Genomic DNA, 15,245 nt, shown 5'->3' on the forward strand with positions numbered 1-15,245 from the left:
AGATGGGCATCGTTCCTTAAGGCACAATAAATACAGGTAACTTGAAGGGGAAATGTTGAAAAAGAGGAAGGTGAAATAAGATAGCAAAAGGTTCTGTTAGAAAGTGTTTATTTCCTGGGAGTTTTAGTAGGTAAACTGTGTAAATGGCAGCTTGGTTACACCTCGTTTTTGGAAACTGGTTTCCTTTTCTTATGTTTGTTGGGGGGTTTTGTGGTTTTTTTTTTTTTTCCCTTGTAAAATGCCCATGGTCCTTTGACCTGTCTCCCATCCTGGCAGTGATGTTTATACTACACATTCTTCTACCGTTTCATGCAGCCGGCACTATCACAGCTATGCTGAATGAGGTCCCAGCCTAACTACAATATTAACCCTGCAAATCTGTTCATTTTCTCCTGAGCAGCCCCAGGCAGAGTATACAGGAGAATGTGTCCAATTGAAAAACTATTACAGACTCGGTGGTGCTGCAGTGTGCTAAATTGCAACAGGGCTGTGTTTTTCTGCCAGAGAGGATTCGGCTAGGGGAGGAGGTGGTGTCTGTCTCATACTAGTTGCAGATTTTTTTGTTTCAGTCTCAGCCTTCTTTGATGATTTTTTCCCCCTCCCGAAGTGTTTGTCTGCTTTTAAGCACTGAAATGTGTTGCCTTCCTCACACCTGCTGCTGTCCTCCCGCTGATCGTCCAATGCATTTTTTCCCACCCCTTTGGTTTGCGTCACTCCTTGCATTCTTACTTCCACCTTTCCAGATACAGTTTTTAATTTTTTCTTCATTATTTTACTAAATTTCATACTGCAGATCAGTAGCATCTTGGGTGGTGGTTGTACCACATAGCATTTATAGCAGACATTAGTTTTGCATAGCGTGTGTACCTTATTTTGTCTGGACTTGTCTTCATTGTGCTGCAGGCACCTCCTCAAGCAATTGTAGTGATTAAGCGTGGTATTTCTGCAGATTTATATTAACTTCTGCTTAAAAAGAAAACGAAGTAACCCAACCCTCCCCACCCCCAACGTCTAAACTAGATGTTTTTCTTCATCCTCTTCATTTTTATCAGGATTTGACCTAAACTTGCTTTTGTGTATGAAGGAAAATTAGTTAAGTACCTTGTGGTTTATAGATGCCTTTTGTTACACGTTACTTGGATTTATTGTGCAACATTGGCCCGTAAATCATTTCAGTTAGACGTTTACCTGGCTTGTGTTGCCTTTAAGGTTTGAGTCTTTTAACAGCCGTGAAAAATGGAGAAATTATGTTTTTGGCAGCGGAGGACTTTGCTGGTCCGAATACCGGGTAACATTGTTTCACGGCCATGCTGTGCTTCTGTAAGGTTTTCTGCCTGGCTCTGTGGAGATGTTTACAAGGAATCCATTACCTTTTGCAGCTGAAAGACGTGTCGAAAGAACAAAGAGAGTTTTGTGATGAAGTGTATCTGACTTCTAGCTGCTTTGCTTACCTTTTAAATGTAAAAACTGGTAATTTGCAAGGGCTTTTAGTTCTCAGGGCATCCCTGTAAGATTCCACCCCGTGTGGAGCTTTCCTTCAGTCGAAAGCGGGGTTGTCTCAAAACCGCTCTGAAATGCATTTCTATTTTAATCCCCCACTTTGAATGCAGCCTGCCTTACTGGCTCCAGCGGATCGCCCTGCCCTGCCCCACCCACCGCGCGCGCAGGCTGCGTCTGCTGCTCGCTGGCGTTACATCTCTCCCTTTGTGACTAAAAGTTGGTTTCATCAGCAAAGCATCGGCTCCCGCTCTGCTCTCCGAGCTCGCCTGCCTGGGGAAGTCGCTCAGACCTGCAGCCTATGCGGGGCACGCGGGGGCATCTGTCGCCATACGTATAACTTTTAAATGGAAAATGTCTTTCTCAAAGGCTGTCGATGTCCAGTGGTCTGCAGTCCATGAGCAGTTGACTAGTCCAGGTGTTTCTGCTTCTGTTTCCGTGCTATGTGAATTGGGAATTCGAGAGAAGAGTGTGCAGGATGGAGGAGTTGAGGGTTTGTATTTCTGTTCTGGCTGTACGGCAGTGATGGAGGGCTTGGGAAGGAACAGAAAGTCTACCTGGGGCCGTCTTAACTAAGGAAAACAGGAACTGTTCTTGAGCTTTCTGTCTGCAGCTCTTTCTGTCAGAGCCTTTATCAGCTCTTAAATTCAAGAATGACCTTTTTGTTTGGTATGGATTGTCTGTCACAAGCAGTGTTCAGGAGGAACTTGCTTTATTGCACATGATTTCTACTTTGTGGTTTTTATCACTGCATTTTGCCCCACTTATTTAAATAGTAGCCAGTTAAGACTCTCAGAGCTGGATTGATTTGAAAAACTTGCCAAATATTTGTCTGTGCTTTACTAAGATAAAAGTCATAATCTGAGGCTTGTGAGATGGTGCTGTTGACTCAAGACTTTGGGTTTCTGTGAGGTTTTTAAGGAGATCATTAACCCAGGTCTATCTCTTCACAGGACAGTCGGCCCAATATGTCAAGACCTCTCATCACTAGATCCCCTGCATCTCCATTGAACAATCAAGGCATCCCCACTCCAGCACAGCTCACAAAATCCAACGCACCAGTTCACATTGATGTGGGTGGGCACATGTATACCAGCAGCTTGGCCACGCTTACAAAATACCCCGATTCCAGGTAACTTTACAAAGCTTCTTCTGCATGTCTTCGGCAACTCCTTCCATTTCATGCTTGGACGTCCTGGGGCTGTCTTAGAATGATAAATTTAGTTCCTTTTGTTTCAAAATCAAATTAGGCTTCTTTGTTTGTAGGAGGTTAGACTGAGTTTCCTTTCCCTGCTTCGCTATATTTCAGACAGATGGAACTTCTGTAAATCCCTGTGTGTATGGGCTAAACCAAAGTTGATAGTAAAGAGCACTTACTTTCTGCCACCTAGAATTGTGGGTTTATGCCAGGGCACGCATCCTGTGGTTTATTACATTCAAAAACTGTAGCCATACTGCATTTAAGTCCCAAGGTGGGGGTGTTGGGGTATTTGTTTTGTTTCTTTTGGAGCAGTAAGGGCTCTCCTGTACTGTCAACAGGTAATCTCGGATATGTCACTTGAGGTGAAGGCAAGGTTGAATGTAACAAAATATAGGACAGCATAAACTGAACACTTTTTATAGAATCTTAGGATATTTCAAATAATTAGGCTTTTAACTCTGACCTTCTGAATGAAGCATTCATCACTGTGATAGCTTACTGATATTAAGCAGTTAGAAAACTTCTGCATGCATGGGCAAATAGTGTATGTAGAGCGGGTGCAATAAGAGTGCAGCTTTGAAAAAACAACAGTGCATTGAACACAGTGTGTGCAGGAATTACATGGTGGTGATGACAGATAAGTACTGTAGTGATGCTGTAATTCTAAGAGCTGGTTATCAGTTAGCAGGTGTTGATTGTGTCCGCAGTGTTAGTCTGTACCTTGTCCTTCGCCACCCAGTCCTGCTCTAGAGGTAAGGTAGTGTTATCTTTGTGGTCTTTACACCATTTGAGGGGGCAGTTTTGCATTTCTGGATCCCGCAGCTCTGACTTGCCCTTCCAAAGAGTACCAGGCACACTTCATGGGATGTGATTTTGTCCTAAGCATGGTTTCACTAGCACTACTGCCTCTGCAGCATTGCCTGTGTAGGTTTAGGTGGGACTGGAGTAGTGCTTCTGACACTAGGAGCTGAGAGGGCTAGAGGAAGGGAACAGTAGATAAAAGTGTATGAAAGAGAAAGAGCTGGGCACATGGCCTTTCTTATGACAACCTTCTCAAGGAAGGCCAGGCAGAGGGAACTAATAGAGGAGTGCCAAAGCACAGGCCTGCCAGGAGAGATTGAAGAAGTTTCTGGAAAAGCTTGAACTGTTCTTTGAAAACCAAATCTATCGTTTTGGGGAATTTTTTTTAGCACCTGTTTGTGTTCAGCTACTAGGAGTTGTGATTACTTAGCTTTTTTTTTCAGTAGTTGGAGTAGTGATGGTGTCTGAAACTGTTGTGTATGCAGTATGAGAGGCTGCTGCTGTTAATACATGCAGCTTCTGTTTTCATGTTAAATTCACTGGACAGAATATTACTTTAAGTGAAGAAATGCTAAAATGTCTTTCATAAGTGTGTATGGCGGCAGTGGAATTTAAGTTTAATGTATTCTATGTTCAATTGAGCCATTGTAGCACTTGAAAGTGGAAGCTATGCCTGTAGTATCAAAGCCTGTTTAATAAATTAAACATTTTAAAGCTCTTCAAACATAATTTAAAGAAAATCCAAACTCTGAATTATAGTCATTCTGTTTCAAGTTGTTCTGACATGCGTTTGTGTTTCAGTTCTGACAGTAAGTGTCTTTTGAACCCCTTGATGAGTGAATATTTCCAGCATAGCTGTTAGAACCTGGAATTCCCAGCCACTTCCAGAACTTGATAGTTTTAGGTGGTTTTTTTTTAACATTAGCAGCTTCAAAAGAGCAATTATTAAACTCCTTTGGATGTCAAGACAATGGCATGAAGCTATAATGCAATCACGATGCAGTCATTTGGATTTTGTCTGTGAAATTTTTACCTTAACATTTTTTTTCCAAGCGGAGAGTGTGTGTGCACGTGTGTACATCTATATCTATATCTATATCTATATCTATATCTATATCTATATCTATATATATATGGTGAGCACTGGGTACAAATTATCCAGTAATATTTGGACCTTAACACAAATTGTTCTTTGGGACCTGACGCAGTCAGTCCATGTCTACGGTCTAACTTTGTTAATTAAGCCAAGGTTTTGGTCGACATTGCTTGAATGTTTCTTTTTCTGCCAATATCATGTGTGTGAATGACATGAAATCTAAGGCAGGGTCTCATTGATATCTTTGGGCCAGCTGAAGACTCCTGAGGCTTACTGCCATACAAAGTACTGTCTATGAAAAATAAGGTCTTGATTATCTTGCCTGAAAGAGCACTGCTCCAGGGATGAGTCAAGGCATAGGTTGCAGGCTCCAGCATCTAACAGGTTGAGACATGAAAGTCATTAGGTTTCTGACTCGTATTACATGTAGTCTAAGGGCTAGAAGCCTAAAATGAACCTTTCATCTGTGGGCCAGGTACCAGAGTCATCTTTCTTTGTGAGATTGAAAGGGTGATATCCAAACCAGCAGCTCTGGAGTCACTGTGACTTGCTGCTGTGAAGGAGACCTATCCTGATAGAGCAGTCTCAGCTTTGAAGCAAGTGTACTCTTTCTTCTCTTTTTGGGTTTAATAGCACCTCATCTTGCACCTCTCTATTTTCTCCTTCCTGAACAGTAGAGTAGGAATTGGAAAGAGTACTTTAAAAAAGGGTTCCTTAAATTATATCAGGTAAAGACTTGTAGCTTGCAGGGCTCATTTCCCATAATTCTTTTGTTAGATCCCTCCGCCTGGTCTGTGCCTTGATATGTAACGTGCCTACTGACACATATCTATTTATTCCTCCAAAGAAACCTAGGTGCAGCTATAAAAGTGCCTGGCTACTGATGCTGGGTCCCTGCCTTTTGCTATGGAAACACCACTGAGAGCTTCTCTCAAATGCTCTTGTGACTGAAGGAATCAGAGCCTGTCTGTGTTTTGGCCAAAGGCTGACACAGTGAAGCAATCCCAACAGACAAGCAGTTTATCTAACAGATGCTTTGAATTGACTATTCCTAGAATTTTAAATTCTGAAGCTGAAATAATGCTGAACCCCTCCCTCCCCCAATTAATTTAAAAATCTACTAGCATAGAAATCAAAGGAGCCCAGTTATATTCCAGACCAGGGAGAAGCTACTGTTTTCACAAGGAAGATCCCGTGTTATTTTATGTCATCAACAGGCTTCAGGTTCTTCCAAGACACCAATGAGACCATGCCTCAGACATGATCTCATGCAGCTGAATAATACAATTTGCCAGACTTAGGCTTCAAGAAGAGGCAATTTCAATCAGTATATCTACCAAGAAGAACTAATGTAAGGTCAGTCTGCTGAAAGAAATAGTAATTTTCTTTAAATGCCTGAAGAGAGGGCAGGTGTCCTTCTGTGCAGCTGTCGAAGACCGTAGACCTTGATGCATACACCCATATACAGATAATTCCTCCTGATTTTGAGTTGCTGACTGACGGTTATTCATATGTCCATGTGAATGGACCAAACAAATAATTTCTATTCTGTGAAGTCTTATGGTTTTGGAATTTGTTCTGTTTTGAACTAGGTCATGACCTCCTCTTCTCAACAGCCTTTAGTTTAAGTTACCAGATTTGCAGGATGATGCTTGCCAACAGTTACCTGTTAAAGATTTGGGTGCACTATTTTTTTTTTATTTATTTTGGTTTTGCAAGTGAAGATTTTAAAAAGTAGGTTTGCTTTCCACTGCCCAGAAAAAAACTCAATTTTTTTATTCCAGGGAAGACAGATACAAGATGAGGGTCTGCTAAAGGAGCCTTTCTCCCCAAGAGCTGAGGCACATGCATGCTGTCCCGTTGTTCCCTATGGTCACCAGAGAGTCTGAGGAAAATGGGTTGAGGTTTTAGCATTTATGATTATGAGTAGAGGAGGCGCAGGCCTGTTAGTTCTGATATTTGAACCTCAGCAGCCTACTCTTCTTCTTGCAGTGCATTATCATCTTGCAGTAGGATGGAACCCTTTGCTTGGGGTCGGCATTCCTACATCTCTCAGCCTTAATGCTGTCTGTATGGCATCTACCGAAAATTATTGTGCACCAGGCTAAGGCAACCTCAACTGACTATCAGAACTAAATGGGAAGATGTTTAACTTTGATCATATGAGCATCAGCTGTCTGATATCTCTGATATCAGCAATATCAGCAGTGTCGTCTATCTCATACGCTCAAAGCATCTGGATCATTAATAAGTTCTGTCCAAGTCATCTGGTACAAATATTTGCATAACCCCATGGTATTTGATTGCCACATCCTGTATTCCCACCACAGAATGGGAAAATTTCATTAAAACCCTTGTACTTCTTTGTGGACCCTTTTGGAGATATCTGTGTTGCTATCTTACATCTTGAGTTACTCCCTGCATATGAAGATGGATTCTTTTTACATGGTATTTCACAATACTTCCAGATTTCTGCCCAGGGCTGTTTCAGGTTTTCATATGAACCAATCCATTCATGTCCCAGTTTTCTTACCCAATCTTCGCCCTCAGCCCTCAGGGAAATTAAATTTCACACACTTGGATCCAGTTAGGACACTGGTATTTTTTGGTTGGTAAGGGTTTCCTTTGTATCAAGAGCACAGAATTACTTAGGAGAGTGCCCAGAGTGTCCTTGGCTTTTTTTGACAGTTTGTGAGCGAGACTTACCCTTCATGGGTTACGTAGGTAGATCTCCAAGGACATGCTATGAATTAGGCAGGTTAGGACTGTTCACCTGTTTCAGAGTTTTGGCATTTTGTGGTCTGCAGACTGTCCTCAGTTCCAAAATAAGACACCAACGTGGCCCTTAGTTCAAACTTGTGCATGTTGCCACACCATGCTGGAGACTTCTGGTTCGGTAGGAGATGGGTTGTGATTAGGGTGTTCTGTGCTTTGCATAGGGCTCCCTTTGTAACATCTCCACTAGAGCAGCTCCATTGCAAGTTTCGTACTCACCTTGGATAGTATCTCTCAAACTGCTGTAAGTGATGCCAATTGTTTAAAGAAATAAATCCACAGTTTTCTAACTAATGACCATTTGGGGATTTATTAATTTTTTTTTTTTTTTAAGGAAAGACTGACAGAGTGGGTGTCAACTGTATCTTTATGTCCCCTCTCCTTGTTTGGATTCATTTTTCTGAAATGTACATCTCTACCCGTAGAGGTATTTGGTGAGCTTTCTAGAGTAGCAACATCAAAGCCTGATGAGGTGGTAGGTCTTAAATCACTGCGACACTACAGTAGTTAGACTACAGTAGGCTTGCACCTTCTGAGAAGAAACATTGGTTGCAAGTTGTAAAGAGCAGTCTTCCTTGGGAGTTTTCAGTATTGCTGTATACTAGCTTCGTCTTCTGCGTTAGCATGAATGATCCAGATTGCAGATTTTTAATACTTTTTAACGTTCTGGCAGAGGAGGAAAAGGCAAAAGAGGTTGGCAGAGGCTCAGTTTAGTCTTCATTACCTATTGGCTTGCTTATCTAGTTATTCACCTTTTATATTTTGTCATTTGATTGCTGCATGGTCGTGTGGCAAGGGTGAGGGAGGGCTTGGGGCAGGGAAATACACCGACTGTCTTACTGCTGTGCTGTGACCCAAGATAACTGATTTAACTTTGAACTTTGGTTGCTTCCTACCAAGGTTAACAAAAAAACAATTTGTACAATGCTTTGGGATGATGATTGAAATTTTAAAAGATTACTATCTTTAAGCATAAATATTTGTAGATGCCAGTAACTGAGACAGAAACAGTTGATTGTGTTGGTAATCATCAGTAACTCGTATGTAAAAGTAAAAAATGAAATGTTGATTCATAAGGACCAGACTCAACGCAGTTAGGCATTACAGTTGTTTTGGCTGATGTAACCACATATACAAACTTGGGAGAAAAATAGAAACAACTGTGAGTGACAGTGTCCTTTACGTCTATTTCAAGAAATGCAGAGAATTTACACAACTGGTATTGAAAAGAGAAATACTTTGTAACACACATCTGTCAATAAAGAGCAATAAAGGTATTTTCTGGTCCTGGCTGAACCAAGATTAATTGTATCTCTTAAGTGTGTATATTGAACTTAGGGTATATATTGACCTCATTTTGCCTCAATTAATGATCACCACACGTCAGTCATCACTGTTGCCTCAGTAGAAGTGAGTATTTTCTGAATCTTAGTCCTGTAATGTGTCTGACTTGCAAGGTCAGCAAGTCATTGCTGTTGCTTGTGGCTGGTGACTAGGTGAAAGAAATAGCACGATCAGATTAGCAGGTTCTCACATCATGTGGTCAGTAACTGGTGGTGAGTCATCACTGAAAGGGGCCACAGAGTTGATGTCTTCCTGTTCCGAATGTCAGTGAAAGTGCTTTTGTGTATTATTTATTTGGAGGATCAAAACCAGTGTTTTGTACTTGTTCAATGCTTTTATACTCGAATGTGTAAAATGACAGCACAATCAAGATAGTGGGTTGTTAGGGTACCCTGCACATACGCAGACCCAGAGAAAGTAGATGTGCAGACTTGATATCACAGGGGTTCATGCCATGCGTAATTATGTCTGCATGGCTGTGACTGTATAGATGGAAACACTCAAGGGATTAAATGTCTACATTCAGGAGTGTTACAAAGCTAAAGGCTTCAGCTCCTTATTTCTGAGTCTAGTAGTCCTCTGAAGTAACAAATGTTTTTCTTGAGGGGAAAGAAAATCCTTGTCATCAGTATGTCTCACAGATCCCTTTCCCAGTAGGTTTATGTGAGGTTATGTGGGCTGGATCAACCTGTAAGTTAGGAAGAGGGAAGTTGTCAAGAACTAGTTGAAGGGTCTGTGCTCTAAGAAATTCTTATATTGCAAAGGCTGCATGATGCCAGCTCCGTGGATGGAAATTTGTCAATGAGAAAGTTTGGTGGTGTAGTGTTTGCACTTTTCTACCCAGTAGCACGGCTGCTTAAACCAGGCTGAAGGCATCCAAGCAGTATTTCTCATTCTAACTGACCAATACTTGGGAAGGAAAAAAGGAGTGCTGAGTCTGTGGATCTTGCTGATCTGATAAGGAAAAGCCCATTAGAAACTGCGGTGGTGCTGAAGTATTCTGCTTTGAACCATAGTCCTGAGGTTCAGTGGTTTGTTTTGCCTTTTGCTGTACTCGGTCATTGCACTCAGGAACCTGTCTATGTTAGCACTGGGTTCTTGTCCTGCTCCCACATAAATTCTTTGTACTTCATTGGTCTTTCATAAATTGCAATGTAGCTGCTAAGCAAATTGGCATCTAGTACGGACATAATTGCAGAAGTAAACATTTGGCTTCCAGTTTTACCGTCAACACCCGGCCATCTCTTGGGTGTGTTTGGAGCTTTAGGATATAGATTCCAATTTCTGGCTTACTTCTTTCTGGTAATGATCAGCCTTCTGGCTGGGTTTCACATATACAAGCCTGCTTGCCATTTGGGGATATATTTGCAAAGGTTGCATAGGAAAGGGTGAAAACTGCTTAGGACCCAATGATTATCTGCACTCATTTTAATGCAAATACTGCATAAATGCTGTGTTGGCCCAGGAACATCACCAGTTCCTGTTACATGGGCATTTCCTCTAACTTAACTGGTCTGCATTTTATTCAAATGTCATCACCATACAACTGTCATCTGGCAAGCCTTATTTCTCCTTTGTCTTTTGTTCTCAATCATTCTTTCCTCTTAGTCTACAACTCTCAGGATGTTGCTGTCTCATTGACTCCCACCCTTCAGTGTCTTTCTTCTGGCCCCTTTCCACTCTGAGCATTGACCCTACTTCCATCATCTGAATTCCCTCATTGTTTTGTCTTCATTTCTTTTTCATCTACACTTTTCTGTCTCTCTTGGAAGGAGTCAGAGCTCACAAAGGTCACAAGTGATCAAAGATCCAGGCACATTGCTTGCTTGCTTGTTCTCTTCTCCCCACACATCCTTGGTTTCTGGCTGCTGTTAATGGTGAGCTTTCTTTAAATAGTTAAGCAGCCAGCGTATTTTATAGATATCTCAGATGATGCTTTCACCCTTAGAGACATGGGTTGAAAGGATGCTCTAAGACTCATTGATATTGATCTCTTTCATTGAGTCGAGTCTTTGAATCAGTAATGAAGTAAACTATTTCCAGCTGTGATGTGTATATTAGCTTGGGTCTGTAGGACTCTTACAGCACAGTTGTCTCTGTATCTCATTTGGACAGTTTTCTAGGCATTTTAAGGGAACTTTCTGCCTGCTTCAGGGAACTGAGGCTCCTGCAACAGTTTGAAAGCATTTAATCTGAGCTCATAGCTACTTCTCATGGCACACTTTGTAGAGACACACTTTTAGGAAAGCAGTGGGCTCACAGTCACCTTCCCACCCAGTATTTCCACTGTGTAGTGCTATGTGCATAGACACTTGGGCTAGCTCGGGTGCTCAGAGCAATATAGCGCAGCACTCCACCTGGACTCGTTTGTCCTGCTTCTAGCTAACTCAGCTGTGCTGCTTCTGGTACCCAAGCTAATTACTGAAGACTGATCTTTTATATTTCTACACACCACTGCATTTTGCAGAACAGGCACTCTGTAAAGGAGAGCAACACTGGCAATTCAGTTTCTGTGAATCAAAAACTTTCTGTTTGTGAAGGATAAAAAAAGGTGGAAGGGGAGAGTAATAGAAAGATTCAGGGGTTTTGTTCATGAGATGAGATGCTTGAGCATAGCGGTGTGAAATGCAATGGGCTATACTTCAGTACTTCATCAATTTATAAAGATTAATTCTACCTCTTAGACCCCAGTGGGGGTTTCATGTTAAAATGTGACATGCCTATCAGTCAAATGGTAGACGTAATTGTTCTTTAAGTGACCTATTAACATCCTATTCCTTTTTAATTAAAAGTTGTGTTTGTGTTCTCATGCAGGCCATATTTGAACAGTAAAAACTCCTTTCATACAAGGCGTGTTGCAGGCAGAGAGCTGTCACAAACTGTGTGACACACATGTGAAACAGGAGGAGTGATTGAAGTCCCAGTGCAGCAACATGTGGCTTGCCTTCGGCTGCCGCTGACATGGAGGGAGATGGAGGGATAAGCAGCATCTCCCAGGACCACACCCAAACCCTTTGCATTCCTTGCCTAAGAAATGTCTTGTAGTTGCTTATTGTGGCATAGAAAGTTATAATATACAGCATTTGCCATAAGTGTGTCACTTCAGAGCAAATGATGGATTACGTTCTTCCACACCCCAAAAGTTGTCTTTGTGCTGTAATTAAAAAATAAATGTTGCAATGTTGAATTGGAAATATTTTCTTCCATACAATGAATTTGTTTTGTTAGGTTGCCTGGATGTAATTGCAACAATGTCAGTGTATTAAACCCTTGTCACAGGGTAATGGTTTCCTGCCGCTACGCCAGTGCCAAGGACTGCTTTGCTTAACAGCTCTATTGCTGTTTATCAGCAGTAGCGATTATTTTGCTTCTGCAAAACTTTTTTTTTGCTTACTTCGTTCCCTGTGTGCATACTATAAATTACAGTTCTGTGCGAATGCTAACCACAAATCCTAGACAGTAGGAAGCACTGCCATGCCAGAGAGCAGCTCTGCTGGGAGCTGGTTTTAGGTTCACCCAAACTTGTCAGCGATCTGAGGGGGGAAAAAGGTGTTCCAAACCATGAAGGACTGCTGGGCCCTTTCTACCATTGAAAATTGATCCCTCTTAAACAGTTTAGAGGGCCCTCGGGGTCTTACAGCTTACATAAAAAATGAAAGCCCTTCCTGTCTTAGAGCAGCGCAAGTAGTCAATACAAAAGAGAAAAATTATCTTTTAAGTGTATCCCATTGAATCCATTATCTTGAGGGCCCATGTGTGATGCTTCATCAAAGCATCATCGTCTTGGTGATACATAGGAGAGAGGGTGAGGTGGCTTTCAGGGGATTTCAGAGAAAATGCTGCAGTACTGTCAGTGCCACAGGACAGGCTAAATGTGATACAAGCCAGAAAATGAGAGTTGCAGAAAAACTGATCTGTTCCTCCTTATAACAAATTGAATTCATATTTTACATGTTTGAAACAAGCAAATTGTTCAGGAAAAGTTTTCAATGTTTCTTTTGTAAGTATGAAAGTCCCGTTGGACATCTCGCACAGTAATTGCTTTGCTTTTGATCAGAATACGAACTTTCAGATTTTTTCTGCATTACAATGAGAAAGAGAATAAAGGAGGAAAGAAAAATCAGTGCTTGTACCATCAATGCGTTCTAGCCTTGTTTTGGGAGGTAGTGAAAGGACTGGATTGATATATCATGAGTGATTTGGTGTTGAATTTCTGGTTCTTGGGAGCGAGTGTCAGAACTGTTAGTTTTTAAACACTGAATTCTTCAGTCTTTTGCATGCCAGTGCTAATGTTTTGTATGTTTTTCTTAGACTAGCATGAAAGGAAGATCTTTGATTTCTGTTGTTCTGAGTTGGCAGTATTTACTTAACAGCATAGTGGTGTTTGCCAGATCATGTGGTTAGGAGCTGATCTTTTGCTGTCGGTGTTTCCTTACTCCAAATAAGTAAGGATGTTGCTCTTTGACAGATTATATGCAATAAAATGGAGAATAAATCAGATTTGTTGCCAATAACCAGTAATATCGATAATTCAGAAGTGCTATTGAAAAAATGCATTTTTGGGGGGCAAAAGGAAGAATGAAGAAGCACTATTTTTGAATGGAGTGGTGTTGTCAAACACACATCCTTTGGGGTATCTTTCATTTCCTTTGGTGAAAGGTTTGCTTAAATAAACTGAGCAGTAGGCAGTGGGTGTGTGCCTTTGCACAACAACATACACCCAGCTGCTTTGCTGGCCAGGGTGATCCTAAAGGCAGAGCACTGTCAACATTCCTAATGGGTTATTACCCAATAACGCACACCCTCCAGTGTCTTGGGACTACGAAACACTTTTTACCTAGCCTTCCTACATGAATAATGAAGCATTTCAAATATTCATCCAATCACAGTCAGCCTCTCTCTTGACTAAGGGTTGCCAAATGCAATTGGACATACTTCTGACATAGAATTTCAGGCTATAGCTCCGTTGGAAGAGTTTAGTCATATTTCTCAACTTCTGGGAAGAGATGAGATTAACGCCGTGATGGTAATTTCTCCAAGCTCAAAAGCTATTGTTTGTTTTTGCTATTAAATTCTAGTTTACCAGCAATATAATTCTATAGTTTTAGAAAACTGTGTTTTATTTTAAATTTATACTTGTAGTTTGTCACATGAAACGGCTCACATTGTTTGAAACAGTAAGATGATTGGCTTGCTCTCAAAGTGCTGTGGATAAACCTGCACATCACTGAAGTCACCACCAAGCATATGAAATGCAGTTAGCATGTATACTTTTGAAATATGTAGACTGTATTTGTTTTCCTCTTCTAGTTTTTCAAAACATTTTGCTGCCCATCATGATTGTCTCCTGACATGCCAGTGTCTGACTTTTATATAGGTTTTTCTCATGTCTTGCTAGTGTACTCAAAACCAACATCCTCATCCTTTGCAAAATATTAAGGTTTAATTTTACTTTACTAGCTTCTCCTGTGAATAAGTTCCCTTGAATGCTAATCTCCCCTCTGGCCTCCCAAAACCTGATGAAGGTGTGCCATGCTCCTGCTGGTGGAAGTTGCCAGCCCCTCTGCAGTAACGCCGCAGGGAGTCACGCTGGCTCCAGCGTGCTGCCTCAGAGGAAAGCCCCGTGCCAGTGTCCGTCTTTTTGGTGCAAAGGAGATACACAAGTGATGAAGTGGTGGGAAATGTTGTTTTAGGAAGATGTAAGCTGGAGGAATGGTGGCAGGAAAGATGCCTCACTGCTTGTATTTCGCCCACGGAAGACCTAATTTGCGGGAAAGGGAGAGGAGAAAAACTGCTGCTTTTATGTTGCTGAAGCGTATTTGGAGGCTCCACTTTTAGCGGGCATTCTCATTTTCCCAGTTTCTAATATTGCTGTCTTATAAAGCTGGGCCTTGGGCCATGCCTTTCCTACCAGCCTTTTCTTGCTTAGTGGCTGATCGCAGTAAATTCATCAGCAGAGCTACAATTGCACTTTTCCCGCTTCTGCTTCGGATTAATGGTGTAGCTCTCCAAAACTGAATGAATGGATGCTGCTTTCCAGACTGCAGAGGTCTGGTTCCAGGTGTGCATTTAATTCCCTGCTTGGGAAGAAGGAATAAAAGCCTTCATCAGGTTTGTTTCATGCTTCTCTCTTTGGTAGGCTTAACGAAAGGAGGGCTGAAAGGATGCTATTCGAAGTCACTGCTTGTCTGGTATCACTGCAAGACAAAAAGCATTGGTTTAAAAATAGAAACAGCTAGTATGGCTGTAACTTCCAGTTGTGTTTAGCTTCCATGTGGGTCCCTTTATTTCCTATTAAAATGCTAAGTAGTTAAATCAGAGGTGTGAGTCCTTCTTCCTTCCCTTTATTAATGAAGTCCTGGAAACATGACAAACATGAAGGGCCCTAGGAGTGCTGGCGAACGTGTAATAGGCTTCTGTAACATGCAAAAAGCATAAAGCTGGTAGCACAGTTCTCATTCAAAGAAGAAAAATCAGTCATGTTGTTCTTCCAACCTGTCCCCAAGCCTGCAGAAGCTCTGCCTGGGCATG

At 41.6% G+C, this 15,245-nt stretch overlaps 1 protein-coding gene across 5 annotated transcripts in view; it reads left to right on the forward strand.

The window, feature by feature from the left end:
* Positions 1-15,245, forward strand: part of KCTD1 (potassium channel tetramerization domain containing 1) — a 104,126-nt gene that overhangs the window by 65,417 nt on the left and 23,464 nt on the right. For 4 of the 5 annotated variants that reach the window (XM_037381067.1, XM_037381065.1, XM_037381068.1 and 1 more), the window contains exon 2: positions 2,451-2,629. In XM_037381067.1, the coding sequence (XP_037236964.1) occupies positions 2,466-2,629 (164 nt within the window). In that variant the 5' untranslated portion in view covers positions 2,451-2,465. Of the gene's footprint in view, positions 1-1,716; positions 1,991-2,450; positions 2,630-15,245 lie in introns of those variants that run through there. The other variant, XM_037381066.1, reaches the window with a different exon arrangement.

The sequence above is a fragment of the Falco rusticolus genome, chromosome 3, assembly GCF_015220075.1.
Source record: "Falco rusticolus isolate bFalRus1 chromosome 3, bFalRus1.pri, whole genome shotgun sequence".
NCBI classification, from domain to species: Eukaryota; Metazoa; Chordata; class Aves; order Falconiformes; family Falconidae; genus Falco; species Falco rusticolus.